Source organism: Triticum urartu, chromosome 3A (assembly GCF_056163025.1).
Source record: "Triticum urartu cultivar PI428250 chromosome 3A, HENAU_Tu73, whole genome shotgun sequence".
NCBI lineage: Eukaryota > Viridiplantae > Streptophyta > Magnoliopsida > Poales > Poaceae > Triticum > Triticum urartu.
Window position 1 is genome coordinate 691,215,147 of NC_141875.1, and position 19,733 is coordinate 691,234,879.

Here is a 19,733-nt window from a genome sequence, read left to right on the forward strand (position 1 = left end):
CGGAGGGAGTAGTTTGGATTTCGAATCTGTGTTTTGCCATTTCAAATGAAATGAAATCAGGGGAGCCAAAGGAGCATAGAGAAGTTTGTGCCACTTGAGTTAACGGACGGCGTCCTCGCCCAGATCCGTCCCGTCACTCGCTCGACGGCTGAGATTCGTTGCTGCCGTTATTACAAAACAAACGAAACGATGATAGGATGCACTAATGTAGGACCAGTACTGTACCGCAGCTGGAACCCTAGCGAGCAATCTCCCAAATCGCCGCTAATCCCATACCCGATCCGTACCTGACAGCGTCGCGCCCGCGGCCGGCCTCTGCTCCGCTCGCCGCCCGCTTCCCCCCGCGCGCGTCCTCCCGGGGTCGTCTCGCCGCCCCCGAGCTCCGTCCCGTCGGCCTCCGCGTCGAGGCCGCCCCCTGGTCCCCGCCCCGTTTCACCGAAATCGGACCGCTCTTCGCCTGGTCCCCGCCGTACCAGCTGTCACAAGGTGAGGGCCTTGGGCCATCGGTGCCGGTTTTTTTTTTTCTTTCAGCTTGAATGGATTGCTCTGGGATGACATGGTGATGAAATTTGCTGCTGTATACATGCTCTTGCATATAGCTGGAATGGAATCTGCCCTTGTGTATTACCATGAACTGGCTATTGGTGTCAATTTTTATATACACGAACTTGCGAACTTGCTCTTGATGTCAACTCGTGCGTACTCTGTGTGAGCATATGTCCGAGTTTGTTGAGGTGCAAAGCACAAATACAGGAGATAAAATGTATGATCACTCCAGTTCCATGTCTGCCCATTTGTTACCGAACATAAATTCGTAGATTCTTTAATGTTTGCAGTTTGTTGCCTTTCTCAGTTAGGCAAGAAACTGTCCTTAATAATGATGCTATTAACTGTGGCCAATGCCAAATCCAAGGTTTGTTTCAGCTTCTGAATTTTAGGCCAAAAATCATCCAAGGGTTGGTTTGAGCGTCTGAATTGTAGGCTAAAATTTGGAAGTCAGGGGAATTCGTTTCTTGCTCATATCTTCAGTAACGCAGTAAGCGATAACACATGTCGATTAATCAGGATAAGGTTAAAGTCTAGGGTTTCCCAGGGGCTTTTTTTTCACCATTGTTTCTATGCGAAGAGAAGCTTCAGCTGAAAGAACCGCACCCCTAGATCAGCCCCTGATGCTAGGTCACACCCTTGTGTGTCTGATATGATTTCTGTATGTTCTGAAATTTCTTCTGTACCTCCATAGCTATCTGACTGGCTACTACTCTCGTATTTTCTATCTATATTGTGCATCCACTTGCTCTTGTTATTTGTGGTGCTACTAATCATGGCGTGTTGTTGTCCTCATCTTTTCAGTTAAGCTGCTTGCACAATGAGAGTAGAGGACAAAAAAAGATCCCTAACAGTTGCCCCCTTCAAGTGTGCTTGGGGCGAGGAGTTCCAGTTTGTGGAGGCTGGGCGTGGGTGCATTGCGTTCGAGGCATCTGCCCAGAATGATGTTACCCTGGTGTTCCGTGAACAGCCTGGGAGCCAGCACTACCACTACAAAATGGACAGCAGTCGTCATTACGCTGTCATCTTGGGTAGCCATAGGAACAAAAGGTTGAAGATTGAAGTGGACGGAAGGACTGTTGTCGATGAAGCTGGAGTCGGCCTATGCCGCTCATCATCTTTCCAGAGCTACTGGATCAGCATCTATGATGGATTGATAAGCATTGGACAAGGAAGGCATCCAAACAACAATGTCCTCTTCCAGTGGCTCGACCCTGATCCCAACCGGAATGTTCAGTATGTCGGATTATCCAGCTGGGACAAGCACGTGGGCTACCGAAATATAAGTGTTCTTCCATCAGCTCCTCAAAACAGCATCCGTTGGAGTCAAATTGAGTATGCATATGCTGAGCGGCACGGGGAAGGAGGTCATGCTAAAAATGAAGAATCAAAAGATGGCTGTGAGCAAAGGGTGATTGCAGACTTTCTTGAGAGCTGGGATTTCTCCGATGCTATGTTTGTTGTTGGTAGTGAAAGAAAGGTTGTCCCTGCACACAAAATTGTCTTGGCTGCTTCTGGAGAGTTTGATTTTATCTCAATGAGTGGAACTGCCATCGAGCTTCCGTCATTCTCCTACCCAGTTCTCCACTCGCTTCTTGAGTATATCTATACTGGGTCTACTCAGGTAAGCTTCGATTTGTTTCAAATGCTCTTATATTGAAATTATGCAATGGTGGAGACCGTTAATGTATAGTGTGCTCTTATTTTGGGGTTAACACAGATTGCAGAGTGGCAACTGGATTCACTGCTGGAGTTGAGCTTACAATTTAAAGTTAAACCTTTGGTAAAACGTTGTGAGGAAATGCTCGACTGTTTTACTAAGATGGATAATGATCTCTCTGTGTCTAGTAGAAAGTTAGAAGTATCAAGTAGTGGATCTAAAGCCCATCAAGTTGATTATTTCCCTTTCAAGGCTCCAGTGAGTGTGCAGAAAATCAAACAATTCCTTGCAAGTGGTGAGCATAGTGATATAAACATCTTTGTTAGTGGACAAGGTTTTGTTGCCAAGGCTCACAAACTCGTCCTTAGCTTGTGGAGCATGCCATTCGCCAAGGTACATCTTCGTCCCAACATTGTATTTGTTTCTGGTTTTTCCTTTGTTGGTTTACAATATGCATATTTTGGCATAGTGCATCAAACTTAGTGTAATCAAAGATACTAGTATACTTATGCAGATGTTCACAAATGGAATGAAAGAAAGCAGCGCTCCAAATGTATTTTTCGAAGATGCTTCTGCTGAAGCATTTTCTCTCCTCCTTCAGTTTATGTACAGTGGGGAACTTAAAGTGGATAACCGGTATATCACACCTGCATTGGTTCAGCTCCTCTTATTATCAGATCAGTTTGGCATCACTGTTCTTCAGTTTGAATGCTGTAAAAGAATTATGGAATTCCTTTCAGAGGTACCTTTGCTTTCTCTTACATAGAATGGTACACCAAGTGATGCTATTTAGTAACTTTTATCTGTTGCTATTCAAGACTTGACGCGGGCCTGTGCTGGTTGTAGAAGTGGGGCCATTAGCCTCAGAATTCAATTCTTTGAGATATTGATACAACTTTCCATCTGCATTATACATGCAGGATTCGACTGTTCTACCGGAAGAAGCTTATTTTAACGAATTTAAGGGATATGGCTTGTGCACATTTGGTGAACTTGCTAGCTGGCTCGGCATAGACTGACCCCTGAAAGTTTATTGCAGGACACAGTATGTTCAGTATTACAAGCAGTGTCATCAATACCATCTTGTAAACTGCTTGAAGAAATGTGCAAACAGAATTTTGCAACACACTTTGATTATTGCACAACTGCTTGCACGGACTTTGTGCTGTTAGATGAGGCAACATTTAAGGATATTCTTCAGGCAAGTTGGAATACTGTTTTCATTTTATCAATTGCCCTGCAGTCAGGCCAAATACGAATCACGTCCATGCGAAAATAGATATAAGGTAACCAGACCACCGAGATTGAGCATCACATTCGAAAGCTGCAATAGACTGCTTCAACTGCCACTTCCCACAAGTGCAGCGATGTTACTAGAAACAACTTAAGGATTATAACTGTGTTGATAATGCTCTTCAAAAGAAATCTCATATCTAATTTTGGACTTTTCCTACCAAGCAAAGGTTTCTTCCTGTAGTCTTTGTAAAATGGTAACTTTTCTGTAGTAATCCAATCCTACAATTGTTGGGTGGAATCTGTTGATCAACCTGCACCTGTAGAAACAGAATAAAAAAGAATGTCATGTGGTTGGGTATGGATGGTGAAAGCTCTCTTTTATTACTTCAAATGTTGGTTTTGCCAACATATGCTGAACATCAGTGGTATCGCTGGTGCATGTATTAAAGTTAAGGATTACATAGTTGAATAAATCTGTATGGAACTGCATGCTAAGTTTCTTGTGAGTTGCGAAATGGCATGCATAACATTTGTCCTAAATGGACTGCGTTGCTGAGAAGTTTAGCAAGTTTTTCTTGTCGACATTGGTCATATTAGTAGTAATTTTGCAGCAAGGTGATATGACTGTGACATCGGAAGAGAAGGTTCTGGATGCCATCTTAACATGGTGTATGGAGGCTTGTGAAACTTTTTACTGGAGTTCTGTAGATAAGCTATTAAGCACTTCAACACCAGAGCAGCTCTTTGGAGAGAGGCTCACCGCCATCAATACTTTACTACCATTTGTGCGGTTCCCTCTAATGCCGCCGTCTCTCCTTCAGCGGGTACTACCGTTTGTTTTTATATTGTCCTATCATGGATCAGTTTTAACCTTCTGCTGAGTGTTTGTTTTGCTCCTAATAAACACTTGTTGGTTCTCTGCAGATGGAGAAAAGTAACCTAGCAAAGCACATACAACTGTTCAGACAGTTGGTTAGTAATTCTATAGATCCATTTCTTTGGCACGTCAGGGTATGTTATCCTAAACAGGAACTGTACAGCTGATTTACTTCTTGGACAACAGGTTGCAGAAGCCATTGAGTTCTCTAATGCTGGTGCTTGGATGATGATGACAAACAAATGGTCAGTATATGTTAATGCATTGATCAAGTTCAGTAAGAGTTGGTATGCCTGAATATTTATGAACCTTAAACCTTCCAGTGAGAGATTTCTACATAGACGCTCAAGCTATAGAGAGCTTCAGTATATTTCTGATGGTGATAACAATGGTGTGATCTACTATGCTGGGACGTCATTCGGGAAGCATCAATGGATCAATCCTGTTTTAGCCAAGGTAAGAGAGAGGTTTGTGTTTGTGAGTATTCAACATAGAAGTAACTCGGGTTTTCAGTGGCTCTAATTCTCTGCGACCAGAATATCACTGTGACGGCAAGCAGCCCAAATTCGAGGTACACGGATCCAAAGGCTCTGGTTTCAAAAAATTACCAGGTATCGATGTTGTTGAGAATGCTTGGAATATTATTTTTTTTAGTATTATTTTCCCTTGCATGGGATAAAGTTGACATGTTGGGACACATGACATCAGGGGACTTGTTTTGCTGGGCCTCGAGACGAAGATGGCAAGAAGTGTTCTTGGTGGATGGTAGACATTGGACAGGACCACCAGGTTGTTTATGTGAAGAAATAAAAGAAAAGGGTTCTTTTGTTTGATTTGAGCAAAGACGTTAAGTTATTGTGTTCTGTTTTCGTGCAGCTTATGTGCAACTACTACACGGTAAGGCAGGATGGCTCTACGGCATTTATGAGGTCTTGGGTTCTTCAGGTACAAATCTTTCTTTGCTTTGCGTTTCTTCTGAGACTGAGAGCTGAATGGTTGACATGAGCTAACCATGCATCGCGCATGTCAGGGATCCATGGATGGTGAGAACTGGACAAGCCTCATTGTTAACGAGGACGAGCGGGCCATCTGCCAGCCAGGGCAGTTTGCGTCGTGGCCGATCACAGGCCCAGCGGCGCTGCTGCCATTCCGGTTCTTCCGGCTTGCTCTGACGGGGCCGACGACCAGTAACACCTGGAACCTCTGCATCTGCTTCCTGGAGCTCTACGGCTACTTCCGCTAGACGGAGACAGGTCTCGTGTAAGATGTTTTCTGTTGTTTTAAAGATTAGAACTGCACCAGATGTGACAAAGAAGGACAACACTGTATGTATCACTGTTTACACACAGCACAAACACCTCTTGCTTGAGTTACACACACACACTGGTACAAGCATGTGGTACATAGAGTTCATAAAAGGATACTTGTAATAAGCTGGAATAAATGTTTCCGCGAAAAGAAAGTTGGAATAAACGTCTGTTTTGCTTCTCCCTAGTTGTAGAACTTGAGAATGTTGTCTGAAATGTGCATACAGCTTTGATGTGCTATGCCTAGCTTCATCAGCATCTCTTTACAATGTTCTCTTAAAAGCCACAGATTTCACCGTTGCACAACTTTCTCGTTAGTCAGTACACCACTTTAGCATGTAGTAATATCATCCTTCTATGAAAAGACTGCGGATCGACAGTATGGATGTATGATATCTCTGAAAAACAGTTCGGAAGCGCTTCAGCTCCTTGTTATATATACCTCAATATATATATAATCGGTTTCGTTCTTTGGTCGCCTCGGGTATATATATATTCTTCGATCGCGCATTAACTTGCATATGCTATCAATCAAACTGAAATATTTGCGAAAAGATTTACAAGCTGATTGACGGACACATCTCAAAGGTAGCAAAGCATTTCCCTCCGTGCAAATCTAGCCAAGCTAATACACCTCCCTTTTCGGCCTGTTCCTGGCGCGCGTGCCTGTGCCAGTGGCTGTGACAAGGACCTGCTCCTTCTCCGCCGCCGGCAACGGGGCCTCGTCTCCGCCGACGACGTACTCTCCGCCGTCGTCTGCCGCCTCCTCGGAGGAAGCCTCGTTCTCTTCCAGTATCGCCTTGTTGATCTCCATCTGCACATGCACACACGTATTTTATCTCTGAATGATAGCACAGTACATGCCAATCAGCAGAGGCTTGTTCATACACAATACGTACCTCCCGGAGGAACCGCTCGTCGAGGTCGTCGGCGACGCGGGCGGCGGCGACGAGGGTGCCGACGAAGAGCGAGAGCGGGAGCACGAAGGCGAGGATGAGCACGTTGGTGCTCGGCGGCCCGCCCGCCCGCACCACCATGGGCCGGCGCCGCCGCGGCGGCCTGGCGCTGACGCGGACGGCGGGCCGTCCGAGCGCCGACGCGCCCCCGCCGAGGCGCGGCTGGATGGAGAGAGCGGCGAGGGCTCGAGAAGCCATGGACGGACGGTGGAGACTGGAGAGGCTCTGCTCGGCTGCCTGCGCGGGCGGAGAGTGTGATAGGACGATGGCGTTTGTCTTATCCATTCTCTCCTCTGCGCCACGTCGCCCCGATTAATCCTAGCCGCCCGATCGTAGCGGTACCTGCATGTTTTTTTGTTGGCGAGAGTACTTGCATTTTTTTTTTGAGACAAAGTACTTGCATGCTTAACCGTTAGGCCCTACGACCATCTCAGCGGCCAACGGGCCGGAAGCCCATGCCAAGCGTGCACAAGACGAACAGAATAATATCATAAAAAAGGGGCACCTATTGGATGCTCACTGCGTCAAAACGCCCACAACAAGTCGCTCTAGCAAGCAGCACTACTTTTTTTGGGTAAAGGGATATATTTCTTTTGCAAAACAAGACATTTTTAAAATTTCGAATTTTTCCTGCAATCGTGAAGAATGTATTTAAAAATTTGAACATTTTTCCAAAAAAAACTCAAGCTTTTTTCGCTATTGTGGATTTTTAAACACACCTTTATTTTAAAAACATGAACATTGTTTTCAAATTGAGAGTAATTTTTAAACAAGTGAAAAGTTTTCGAAACATGAACAATTTTTTTGAAATTGAGATCATTTACTAGAGATTCAGAACATTTTTAAATTTTCAAATTTTTTTTGTGAAATTCCAACATTTTTTAAATTCCAAATATTCCGAATATACTTCTAAATTGGGGCCATTTTTTGAAAATCTCAAACCATTTATGAAAATTCTGACTTTTCTTGTAAAATTGTATAAATTCCAATGATTTTTTGGGAAATTTATAAAATTCTGAGCAATTCTGGAAACTGGATTTTTTAAACTCCAAAAAGTTAATGATTCTCTTCAAAAGCCAAAATATTTGGGAAATTGCATTTTAAAAAATATTAAGAAATTAAAAGAACTCTTAAATAAATAGCAGGAAAAAATTGATAGGCAGCTTCAAGAATGTTCCTAAAAGCAAGAAAACCGTACTGGAAGCTTTTTTTTTTTGGTTATTGGAAGCTCCTAAAACGTTCCCAAAACAGTAGAACACCTAGAGTAGGTAAACAGGTTGGTCTAATCTGGTCCCTCGCCTTGTACAGTGGGGCGACAATATGCCGCATGTTGCGAGAAATAGGATGTGCCTCATGAATATGTCGAAAAACGAAAGACTTCTTTAATTACAAGAAAACTTTCTAATGAAGATTTGGCGTTGGATGATCACCTTGTTGTTCCAGATTGCAAACCAGTTGTGGCTGATATCCAGGATGGCATACCAGGAACAATGGTGTAATGGCAATTCTTGATGCAGTTTAGTTCCACCCATGAAAGGACGGCTTCAATTTTTGAGGCTCATAATCTCACAAAAATACTTTATCACTAGATGTTGGCCGCCATGGATGGCTAAGCAGTCCTTATGATAACATTCTTGTATCTTTAAATATCTTTTCTTGGCAGTAAAACTGTGGTTATCTAAAACAACAAACCTTTTTAAATACAATTCTTTTATATTATTTAAACGAAATTTCTGAAGTTAAATTTTGTTATGTATATGAGTTTTAAATTTTTGATATGCGCATGGTTAGTTATGGTTTACTGTAGTTTTTAGCGGATGTATGACTGGAGCTTTTATTTTTGTGATTTAGTGCTTGGTTGTGGTTTTCCTGTTTTTTAATGCGCTTGTTTTCTATTTTCAATTAATGATTTATATATCACAGGTAAATTTTACAGTAAACAATTCATATTAGATGAATATTTTGAAATATCAGAAAATTTCTAAAATTACACGATCATTTTAACATGAGGTTACTTTTTTAAAATACATGAAAATGTTCCAAAAGGAACCGATCAATTTCTTAAATTATGTGAATATTTTAAAAATATATGCAAACAATTATTTAGTTACACAAACATTTTTATTAAATTTTTGAATACCTTTTGTACTTCCATAAATATTTTTTGGTGATGTCAGAACAGTTTTTAAATTGCATGATTATTTTTAAGAAAAGAATGTGAACAGCATTTTGACATCTATGAACATATTCCAATGATGTGTAATAATCTTATACGTTCATAAAACATAAATATTTCACTTATGTTTTAATTAATAATATAAAATTTTATTGGACAAACAAAAAAAATACAGCCTGTTTTCTATCTATGAACACTCCTTTTAATTGGCGAACATTTTTTTAACAAATGAACATTTTTGGAATCGATGAACTTTTTTGAATTAGCTAATTTTTAAGTTGATGGACAATTTTGAAACACAGATTTTTTTACTGTGTTTAAAATTTGATTCAGCAAATTTTTGTTTTTGAATTATATGACCATTTTTTGAATCTGCAAACATTTTTACAGCCAACCATTTTTTTGAAATTCATGAATATTTTGCGGATGACAGTCATTTTTAAAAACTGGATGAACATTTTGAATCAGCGATCATTTTTTGAATCAGTGAAATTCTTTTGTAAGTCATGATCATTTTTTATTTTGTGATTTTTTTTTAAAAATGCATTAACATATGTTGAATTCGTGAAATTTTTGTTCAACTTCATGAATATTTTTCAATACGTAAACTTTTTTTCAGTCATGAAAAAAGTTACTAATCCTCCAATAGTTTATGAATTTTGGAACAATTATTTTAAGGGAAATGATCCTAATCAACCGATCTAGCAATTGCATCCGCTGCCTCCGTCATCGGACACGTGTCCCTGGCAAACAATTATAGCATCGCACGGTCATATCCTTATCTACTCTTTTTGGTTCTCATCCACTCGTTACTTTCCCCACCGAACGCAACTCCGTCGTCTTCCTCAATCTATCTCGCGTTTTCTCTCTCACAGCGTTGCTCAACGCCAAGCTGGTCGTCGCTCCCGCTTTGTCGCGCGTCGCCGCCACCGCAAGGACTGCTGCAGGCCACAGCTCTTTTTGTTTCTGAGATCTCCATCCATGGCGCTCTTGTCGTCGTCGCCCGTCGAGCTGCAAGTCCTTCTCTCCTGATTGTCCTCTCCAACTGCTCCTCTCCCCGCCTCCCTATGCCTGCATGGGTCCTGTTGCAGAAATTTAGATGCGGCAAAGATCTTGTTTAATTTTTGCAACAAGGGTCTTGTGGCAGAAAATAGGACGCAACGGGAGATGTTGTTGTAATTTTTGCAACAAGGATCTTGTTGCAGAAAATTAGGTGCGTGAAAGATGTACAGAAAATTAGACGCTTGATTCAGCAACTCGACTGTTGTTTCAGGAAATTTGTAGAAGATGAGGCTTCGCAACAAGGTCTTGTTGCAGGAAATCAGAACAGACTAGATCTTGTAACAAGAGCATTGTTGCAGGAAATTAGAGAGGGGGATTGAACGGCTCGCATCACGCATTGAATGGCTCGCGAGACGCTTGTTTCTACAACTCAATCGTTGTTTCAGTAATTAGTGGATCGGGGGAGGAGACCGAGCCGCGCGCCAGAATAGATCGGACGGCTGCGCGCGCGTACATCGAACAGCCGTCGAGGTGACGGATGTGTCATACAGATTACCCAGCGGACGCGTACCGTCTCCCTTATTTTAAAGAAGAAAAAAACAAACAATAGCTATAAAAGGAAAAAAGAAATAAAAAAGTGGGCGCCGATCCCCACTCATGGGCCGGGGCAATTGGGCGCTCGGGAGGGGTGTGGGTGCGCGCTGGCTTGTTCGCCAGCGCCTCACGTGCTAAATAGGAGCTTCCACCTGTATTTCCTCCCATAAAAACTTACAAAATGAATTCTACATGATCATGAGCTATACAAAAATCACTATGACATAATTTGAGCCATACAAAAATGACAGAATGGCTATATCTAAATAGCCAAAATCATACTCCCTGTCAAAAAACTTTGTACATTATGGGAGGGAGAGAGTACTTATTCTCCTTTTTGTTTTACTCGCATGGTTATTTATTTCAGCATCAAGATTTATACACGTGCGATGTACATCCATATAAACATGTTGATTTTTTTAATAATATTTTGAAACTTGAAAAATACTATTTTGGCATCATTCAAAAAATAGGGCTCAGTGGAGGAAAAAGTCACTTTGAAGGACGAGCTTCAACGAGCCCAATATTTTAAATAGTGCCAAAAAGGTGTTTTTGAAGTTTCAAAAAATTCTAAAAAAATCAACATGTTTATAGTAGTACTATACAATACCCGATTCTACAGGGTGGCAGGATCATACTGAGCCTGATTCTGAAAACAGGAAAGAAAATATCCACAGCCACACTCTCCTGGAAGACGTCCGAACACACACTCGCCATGTCGCATCACAAACTGGATGATATTCATGGCCATCGGCAACGACACCACCAACAGTAACAAGGAAATGATCGAAGGGTGGAGACGCGGACGCCGGTCGTGGTCGGCGGGGTGGTGTGACTGACACAGGTGGACCATACACGCACGTCTCCGGGCGGCCGACCCACCGCGTCGCGCCGCTCGCTGTTTACTCTGTGCATTTAAAAATCGAACCGAAAAACCATACAAAAATAAACCGAACCGAATTAATTTTATGGTTTTTATGGTTTCTGGTTTCAGTATGGTATGAATTTTTCATACCGATTTGAATATGGTTTTTATGGTATATACCAGAAAATCGAACAGTTAACCGGATAAACCGAAGTAAAAAATAAATTTATATTTCTTGAGATGAACAATCATACAAGTTGTCATTTTTCTTGTACATGAGTCAAATGCACTACTAAGCACGTAATTTTTTCTTGTAACATAGTCATTTTTCTATTTTTAAAATGCTAAGCACGTCCATAACCATCAACAGATGAATCAATGCATGCATATATACTTATATATATAGTCATATACTATTTGTGTAGAATAGTATGTGTTTTGAGTCATAAATTTGCTAATTATTATTACGTCATTTCCAAATTCGCATCAGCTTTGGTTTTTATGGTATATGCCGAAACCATACCGAAATAATTTGATATATACTAAAACCAAACCGTATTTTAATTTCATACCATATTTACCGAAATATTAATACCGTATAAACTGAAAAACCGTATAAATTGAACCATGTAAGCCGAATAAACCGAACGCACAAGGTGACTCGCTGCCTTTTCGTACACACGTACTACCACCACCCCGCTCCCCCTTCCGAGCAAGTTGCATGGCCGCTGCATGAGAAAAGGAAAACCAAACCAAAGCGGGGTCCATCTTCATCATTTCCTCAGGCGTCCTGATATAGTATCATTCGGACGCGGTGGAACCGTCCAGCTACGCAGCGCGTGCGTTCTACGTCTGTCGCCGATGGCCGGCCGCCTCGATCTGCCACGATCAGGTCGATTGGATTGGATAGCATGCAGCCGTCGCTGTCCACTTGTTTTTCTCTTCCCCGTCGACGGCGACGCGGTTGGATCATATCACGTCCACGTCGACGTCGACCGCCTGGCCTCGGCAAGATCGGTCGCTGTGACATTCGCGATTGACCGCTGTTTTGTTGGTATAATTAATTACTCTCTTCTTTGCGGGGTGGTAATGAATTACTCTCCTCCCGTCGGTCCCTTTCGTAGTACGCACATCGTGGGCGTGGCAGATGAAAATACTCCAATTATTAATGCTGCTAGCTATAGTGGGAATGAGACCGAGGATGACCGGCGGTCCCTAGCTCCATGTCGCCGCCGTCACGTCCGTCTCCGCAGCGTGGTGTGGCGTCATGAGATCGTGTTCCGTGACGTACACATGTCGACCGGCAGGATTGATTATATCGGCCGTTCCTTCCTACTGGCATGTACACATACAAAACGAGCTCAAGGACTCGAAAACCGTTCGTATCCATTTCGATCACGCTGTCCGGACCGTTGAAGCAATTCAACCCGAGTCTATATCGGTCAGACAGACTGTCCGAACGCGTTTTCTTTCGCAAATTAGAGACAAAATGAGGATTGGCTTGCGGGAGTCCGGACACCCAAAACATAGGACTCCGACACCCCCGACTGACCCAACCCCCCCTCCCGGTCCCATTCCTTCCACTCCGTCCCTTTTCCTTTTACTTTGCATCCGCATCCTACACCTCCGCCGTTGTTGATGTACTCCCTCCGGCCCTGAATAAGTGCACATCCAGCTTTTATTCTAACACAAAATTTTAAAGTTTTGACCAACTTTATTAAAAATAGTATTAACATATATGACATCAAATAGATATATTATCAAAGTACATTTATTCGGAGACGGGGGGAGTACATCAAATTGATATATTCAAATGCTATATCGTGTTTTTAGAGTACGAAATATGATGAGCTACTCGACCATGAAGGATGAATTGGTGTGCGATGCGTGGCTGGCCGGCGGATTTCATAGGCAGAAGCGGAGGGGAGGGGAAGGGCGCCCTACGATAAGTTCATCATTCAACCATGCAACATAAGGTCGTTGACTATTGCTGGCATGCTATCCAGACCAGCGTCACCAAATTTTGCGACGTGGTTCGTCAGCTTGAGGCAAGATGGCTCTTGCACGTGGTAGAGGACGAGATCGTAAGTTCTAGTTCCTCTTGCTCAACTAGTTCATTGTTCATTCACTCAATGTTGGTCTACACATTATATGTAGTCCGCACGCGCTGCCGCGGTGTATCATAAGACAGAGAGAGGGTCATTTACGTGCACACACTATTGGATGAAGATGAAATGGGAGTATGTATGAAACGACATGATCCGTTGATGAAAAGTTATTGGACATCCGGGATCTATTGGAATTAGAGACATTGTTATACTAGACTTAATTTGTATGATATGTATAGATAATTTGTTCTATTTTTTATCCAAACTTTGATGAATGTCGGCCGCTTCGTAAGAATTTTGTCCGGTTAGTTAAAATGTGGTTCGAAATATATAGGTCTACGGAAGGATGACGGTCTCCTGCACCGCGGACTGGTCCGTTGTCCGCGAATGAACGTGGAAGAAAAATTTACGGTTTGATGCCTAAGAGCATCTCCAGCCGCGCCCCCAACAGACCCTCCCCAGGCGATTTTGCCGCGCCGGCGTCCAAAAAACGGCCCAGTCGCGCCCCCAGAAGCCCGTTTTTCGCCGGCTCGGGGCGAAACTAGTGCCGGCGGACCCAGGCTGAACCCGGCATCCTGGGGGGCGTCTGGGGCGCCGGCACAAGCGAAAAGGGCGCGTGGGTCCACCCTGTCGGCGAGGCGAGCGCATCTTCCCGCCGTTTCTTCCCGCATTTTCCCCACTTCCCTCCAGTACTCTTCCTTCCTCCCGCCAATCTCCCTCCCGCTCGCGTCCCTCCCACTAGTAGAAAACAGGGCTATGGTCCAGGCCGGCTCAGCCCATTAGTCCCGGTTCAGTGTAGAACCGGGACTAATATGGGCATTGGTCCCGGTTCGTGAGCCCAGGGGGCCGGCCGGGCCACGTGGGCCATTGGTCCCGGTTCGTCTGGACCTTTTGGTCCCGGTTGGTGGGACGAACCGGGACCAATGGGCCTCGCTCCTGGCCCACCACCATTGGTCCCGGTTGGTGGCCTGAACCGGGACCAAAGGCTCCCCTTTAGTCCCGGTTCTTGCCACAAACCGGGACCAATGAGGTGCCTATATATACCCTCGCCCGCGAGCAGAGCACTCCAGTGCTCTGTTTTTCTCTGGCCGGCGAGGGGAGGGGTTTGTGGTGCTCTAGCTCACCTCCTATGCACATGAGGTGTTCGATGGAATGCCCGAGCCACACTACTTAAACTTTCTCCTCTCGAAGCTCGACCTCCAAGCTCCATTTTCCTCGAGATTTGTCTAAATTTAGCGGTCCGTCACGCCCCGTCCCCGTCTTCACCGCCGTCGATCACCCGCGCTGATCTCATCACCGACACCACCGTGGTGAGCCTCTTGTTCTTATCTTCTTTCTGAAAGGAAAAATATTCTTACTTGTCTGTTTAGATAGATACTTGTATCATTTTCTTACATTTATTATTGCATCTTATATAGTGCGATGGTTTTGGTATCCGCCCCCGTCGGCCCTCGTCTTGTCTATGATTCGGATTTGGTATGTATATTATCTTCATAACTATTGGTTCATTTATTGTTTATGAAAATTATGCCGACCAACATAACATAGATTTTATTTATCTAGGATGTATGTGAATCGGAAATGCCAACCAACCCTATTGTCGAGAGGTTAAATTTAGTTGAAGAAGAAAACAATTTGTTGAAGGAAAAAATAAAAAAAATTGAGGAGGAGAAGATGATATTGGAGTTGCATGTTGCGGATGTCGTCGATGATCACAAGATCAAGATGGATGCAATGCGCTCGAAGATTAGAAAGATTAGAAAATATGCCATTCATACCGAGGCTTGGTATCATTATGCCGTTGGATCAATTGTTACCTTGGTTGCGATTATGATCGCATTTGTTTTCGCATTGAAATGTTTTACATAGTTTCAATGTATGGTTTAATTAATTAGATGCTCTGGAGAGCTATATGTTGTTAGATGAGAACTATGTATGCACTTTGGTTTTAATGTGATGATGAACTTCTATTAATTTGGACACTTAATTATATATAATGCACGCAGATGAACCGGCAATGGATGTACGGTGACAGACACACCCGCGAGTACATTAAGGGCGTGCATGAGTTTCTCGATGCGGCTGAGGCAAACAAGCAGAATGGTTTTATGTGTTGTCCATGCACTGAATGTGGGAATATGAGGTCTTACTCTAACCGGAAAATCCTTCACTCCCACCTTCTTTACAAGGGTTTCATGCCACACTATAATGTTTGGACGAGGCACGGAGAAATAGGGGTTATGATGGAAGACGGCGAAGAAGAAGAGTACGATGACAACTATGTGCCCCCTGAATACGGTGATGCTGCAAGGGGGGGAGCTGGTGAAGATCAAGAGGAACCAGACGATGTGCCCAATGATGCTGCCACGGGTGAAGCTGCTGAAGATCAAGAGGAACCAGACGATGTGCCCGATGATGATGATCTCCGCCGGGTCATTGTCGATGCAAGGACGCAATGCATTAGTCAAAAGGAGAAGCTGAAGTTCGATCGCATGTTAGAGGATCACAAAAAAGCGTTATACCCCAATTGCGAAGATGGCAACACAAAGCTCGGTACCATACTGGAATTGCTGCAGTGGAAGGCAGAGAATGCTGTGGCTGACAAAGGATTTGAGAAGCTACTGAAAATATTGAAGAAGAAGCTTCCAAACGATAACGAATTGCCCGACAGTACATACGCAGCAAAGAAGGTCGTATGCCCTCTAGGATTGGAGGTGGAGAAGATCCATGCATGCCCTAATGACTGCATCCTCTACCGCGGTGCATACAAGGATCTGAACGCATGCCCGGTATGCGGTGCGTTGCGGTATAAGATCAGACGAGATGACCCTGGTGATGTTGACGGCGAGCCCCTCAGGAAGAGGGTTCCTGCGAAGGTGATGTGGTATGCTCCTATAATACCATGGTTGAAACGTCTGTTCAGAAACGAAGAGCATGCCAAGTTGATGCGATGGCATAGTGAGAACCGAAAGAAAGATGGGAAGTTGAGAGCACCCGCTGACGGGTCGCAGTGGAGAAAAATCGAGAGAAAGTACTGGGATGAGTTTGCAAAGGACCCAAGGAATGTATGGTTTGCTTTAAGCGCGGATGGCATTAATCCTTTCGGGGAGCAGAGCAGCAATCACAGCACCTGGCCCGTGACTCTATGTATGTATAACCTTCCTCCTTGGATGTGCATGAAGCGGAAGTTCATTATGATGCCAGTTCTCATCCAAGGCCCTAAGCAACCCGGTAACGAAATTGATGTGTACCTAAGGCCATTAGTTGAAGAACTTTTACAGCTGTGGAATGGAAACGGTGTACGTACGTGGGATGAGCACAGACAGGAGGAATTTAACCTTAAGGCGTTGCTGTTCGTGACCATCAACGATTGGCCCGCTCTCAGTAACCTTTCAGGACAGACAAACAAATGACACCATGCATGCACGCACTGTTTAGATGACACTGAAAGTATATACCTGGACAAATGCAGGAAGAATGTGTACCTGGGCCATCGTCGATTTCTTCCGACCAACCATCAATGTCGAAAGAAAGGCAAGCATTTCAAAGGCGAGGCAGATCACCGGAAGAAGCCCGCCATGCGCACCGGTGTTCACGTGCTTGCTATGGTCAATGATTTACACTACGTAATCTTTGGAAAGGGTCCCGGTGGACTAGCTGTTCCGAATGACGCTGAGGGACACGCACCCATGTGGAAGAAGAAATCTATATTTTGGGACCTACCCTACTGGAAAGACCTAGAGGTCCGCTCCTCAATCGACGTGATGCACGTGACGAAGAACCTTTGCGTGAACCTGCTAGGCTTCTTGGGCGTGTATGGGAAGACAAAAGATACACCCGAGGCACGAGAGGACCTGCAACGTTTGCACGAAAAAGATGGCATGCCTCCGAAGCAGTATAAAGGTCCTGCCAGCTACGCTCTTATGAAAGAAGAGAAAGAAATCTTCTTTGAATGCCTGCTCAGTATGAAGGTCACGACTGGCTTCTCGTCGAATATAAAGGGAATAATAAATATGCCAGAGAAAAAGTTTCAGAACCTAAAGTCTCATGACTGCCACGTGATTATGACACAACTGCTTCCGGTTGCATTGAGGGGGCTTCTACCGGAAAACGTTCGATTAGCCATTGTGAAGCTATGTGCATTCCTCAATGCAATCTCTCAGAAGGTGATCGATCCAGAAATCGTACCAAGGCTAAGGAGTGATGTGGCGCAATGTCTTGTCAGTTTCGAGCTGGTGTTCCCACCATCCTTCTTCAATATCATGACGCACGTCCTAGTTCATCTAGTCGACGAGATTGTCATCCCGGGGCCCGTATTTCTACACAATATGTTCCCTTTTGAGAGGTTCATGGGAGTCCTAAAGAAATATGTCCGTAACCGCGCTAGGCCAGAAGGAAGCATCTCCATGGGCCATCAAACAGAGGATGTTATCGGGTTTTGTGTTGACTTCATTCCTGGCCTTAACAAGATAGGTCTCCCTAAATCGCGGTATGAGGGGAGACTGACTGGAAAAGGCACTCTGGGAAGAGACTCAATAATATGCAGGGACGGATATTCTTGGTCTCAAGCACACTACACAGTTCTACAGAACTCTACCTTGCTGACCCCGTATGTCGATGAACACAAGAACAGTCTGCGCTCCAAACACCCGGAGCAATGCGACGACTGGATTACATGTGAACACATCAGGACTTTCAGCAGTTGGTTGGAAACACGTCTCAGAGGTGACAACACTGTTTGTGATGAGTTGTACTTGTTGTCCAGGGGACCATCTTTGACTGTATTGACTTACAAAGGATACGAGATAAATGTGAATACATTTTACACGATCGCCCAAGATCAAAAGAGCACCAACCAAAACAGCGGTGTCCGCTTTGATGCAGCAACCGAGAGCGGAAAGGACACATATTATGGTTACATAGTGGACATATGGGAACTTGACTACGGACCTGATTTTAAGGTCCCTTTGTTTAAGTGCAAATGGGTCAATCTGTTAGGCGGCGGGGTACAGGTAGACCCACAGTACGGAATGACAACAGTGGATCTGAAAAATCTTGGGTACACTGACGAACCGTTCGTCCTAGCCAATGATGTGGCACAGGTTATCTATGTGAAGGACATGTCTACCAAACCGAGAAAAAGAAAAGATAAGGAAGCGAATACATCATACAATGAGCCAAAGCGCCACATAGTTCTTTCAGGAAAAAGGGACATCCTGGGAGTGGATGGCAAGACAGACATGTCTGAAGATTATGAAAAGTTTCATGAAATTCCTCCCTTCAATGTCTCAGTTGGTAGATCGCGTTCCGGATTAATATATACCAAAATAGATTCCCCTTCTTCCTACGTTCCCTCTTTCTCACAATCTCTACTCCTAATGTCTCAGTTGGTAGATCGCGTTCCGGATTTTATTTTCATCCCACCTCACCCGGTCTTTTTGGTACTTCTTTGGTACTTCCTCCCACCTCCCTCTCAGCCGCGAAAAACCAAAGACAACCCCGCGATCGAGTCCCGCACACGCCCAACCTCCCGTCTCACGCTAAGACACATAGAACCAAAAAAAACCTCAAGCCGAGTCCCCCGCCCGCCCCCACGCACTCCAGCCCTAACATCCCGTCGCACCAAGACAGACGAACCAAAAAAATCTACGAATAGTCCGCCGGTTATTTTTCGCTGTTTTTTATTTCGCCTCACCACTTTCGTTGGTTTTATTTCACTAGTTTTATTTCGTCTCCCTCCCACCTGTCTTTTCGCTTCACCACCCACATAAACCCATCAGATTAGTTACCATAAAAAAATCGCAATCAATCAAGTATTGATGATCAGATTAGTTACCATATAAAAAATAAATCACAATCAATCAAGTATTGATGGGATATTTCCTTATATTGATGTGATTTCCCCCTTTTTATCATCAATCGTCTCTACTGCCTAAAAAATGCGTAGCTTTCCTTTTCGCTTCACCACCCACATAAACCCATCAGATTAGTTACCATATAAAAAATAAATCACAATCAATCAAGTATTGATGATCGAATTAGTTACCGTATAAAAAATAAATCGCAATCAATCAAGTATTGATGGGATATTTCCTTATATTGATGTGATTTTCCCTTTCTTATCATCAATCATCTCTACAGACTAAAAAAATGCGTAGCTTTCCTTTTCGCTTCACCACCCACATAAACCCATCAGATTAGTTATCATATAAAAAATAAATCACAATCAATCAAGTATTGATGATCAGATTAGTTACCATATAAAAAATATAAATCGCAATCAATCAAGTATTGATGGGATATTTTCTTATATTGATGTGATTTTGCGTAGCTTTTCTTTTCCTGCCAACCGACCGCGTCCCGTCTCCCTACATCCGCCCTCGTTGCTCTGCCTCCCACACGAAAA

General features: G+C 43.8%; 2 protein-coding genes across 3 annotated transcripts; one reads left to right on the plus strand and one right to left on the minus strand.

Annotated features, from left to right (window-relative positions):
• The first annotated feature begins 195 nt into the window (after positions 1–195).
• On the plus strand, positions 196–5,807 carry LOC125546013 (BTB/POZ domain-containing protein). Of its 2 annotated transcripts, XM_087514043.1 has the most exons (13): positions 196–486; positions 1,351–2,170; positions 2,267–2,599; positions 2,721–2,948; positions 3,246–3,411; positions 4,058–4,266; positions 4,367–4,414; positions 4,506–4,564; positions 4,643–4,775; positions 4,856–4,930; positions 5,028–5,108; positions 5,196–5,264; positions 5,350–5,807. In XM_087514043.1, the coding sequence occupies exons 2-13, from the start codon at positions 1,367–1,369 to the stop codon at positions 5,560–5,562; spliced, it is 2,418 nt and encodes an 805-aa protein (XP_087370169.1). In that variant the 5' UTR covers positions 196–486; positions 1,351–1,366; the 3' UTR covers positions 5,563–5,807. The 2 variants fall into 2 exon arrangements, with proteins under 2 accessions (XP_087370169.1, XP_087370170.1); XM_087514044.1 differs by lacking the exons at positions 5,028–5,108; positions 5,196–5,264; positions 5,350–5,807 and having other exon boundaries at positions 4,833–4,930.
• Positions 5,808–6,021: 214 nt separating this feature from the next.
• Positions 6,022–6,882, minus strand: HCF153 (high chlorophyll fluorescence 153). Its single transcript, XM_048710089.2, has 2 exons — positions 6,526–6,882; positions 6,022–6,440 (listed from the first exon to the last, which is right to left on the minus strand). Exons 1-2 carry the CDS (start codon positions 6,865–6,867, stop codon positions 6,252–6,254), a joined length of 531 nt encoding a protein of 176 aa, XP_048566046.1. The 5' UTR covers positions 6,868–6,882; the 3' UTR covers positions 6,022–6,251.
• Between the last annotated feature and the right edge of the window lie 12,851 nt (positions 6,883–19,733).

Coding starts and splice junctions, on each gene's coding strand:
- LOC125546013 (XM_087514043.1), top strand. CDS start 1,367: ATGAGAGTAGAGGACAAAAAAAGATCCCTAACAGTTGCCCCCTTCAAG. Junction 4,565..4,642: donor ATGATGATGACAAACAAATG/GTCAGTATATGT, acceptor TAAACCTTCCAG/TGAGAGATTTCTACATAGAC. Junction 5,109..5,195: donor ACATTGGACAGGACCACCAG/GTTGTTTATGTG, acceptor GTTTTCGTGCAG/CTTATGTGCAACTACTACAC.
- HCF153 (XM_048710089.2), bottom strand. CDS start 6,867: ATGGATAAGACAAACGCCATCGTCCTATCACACTCTCCGCCCGCGCAG. Junction 6,441..6,525: donor ACGAGCGGTTCCTCCGGGAG/GTACGTATTGTG, acceptor GTGCATGTGCAG/ATGGAGATCAACAAGGCGAT.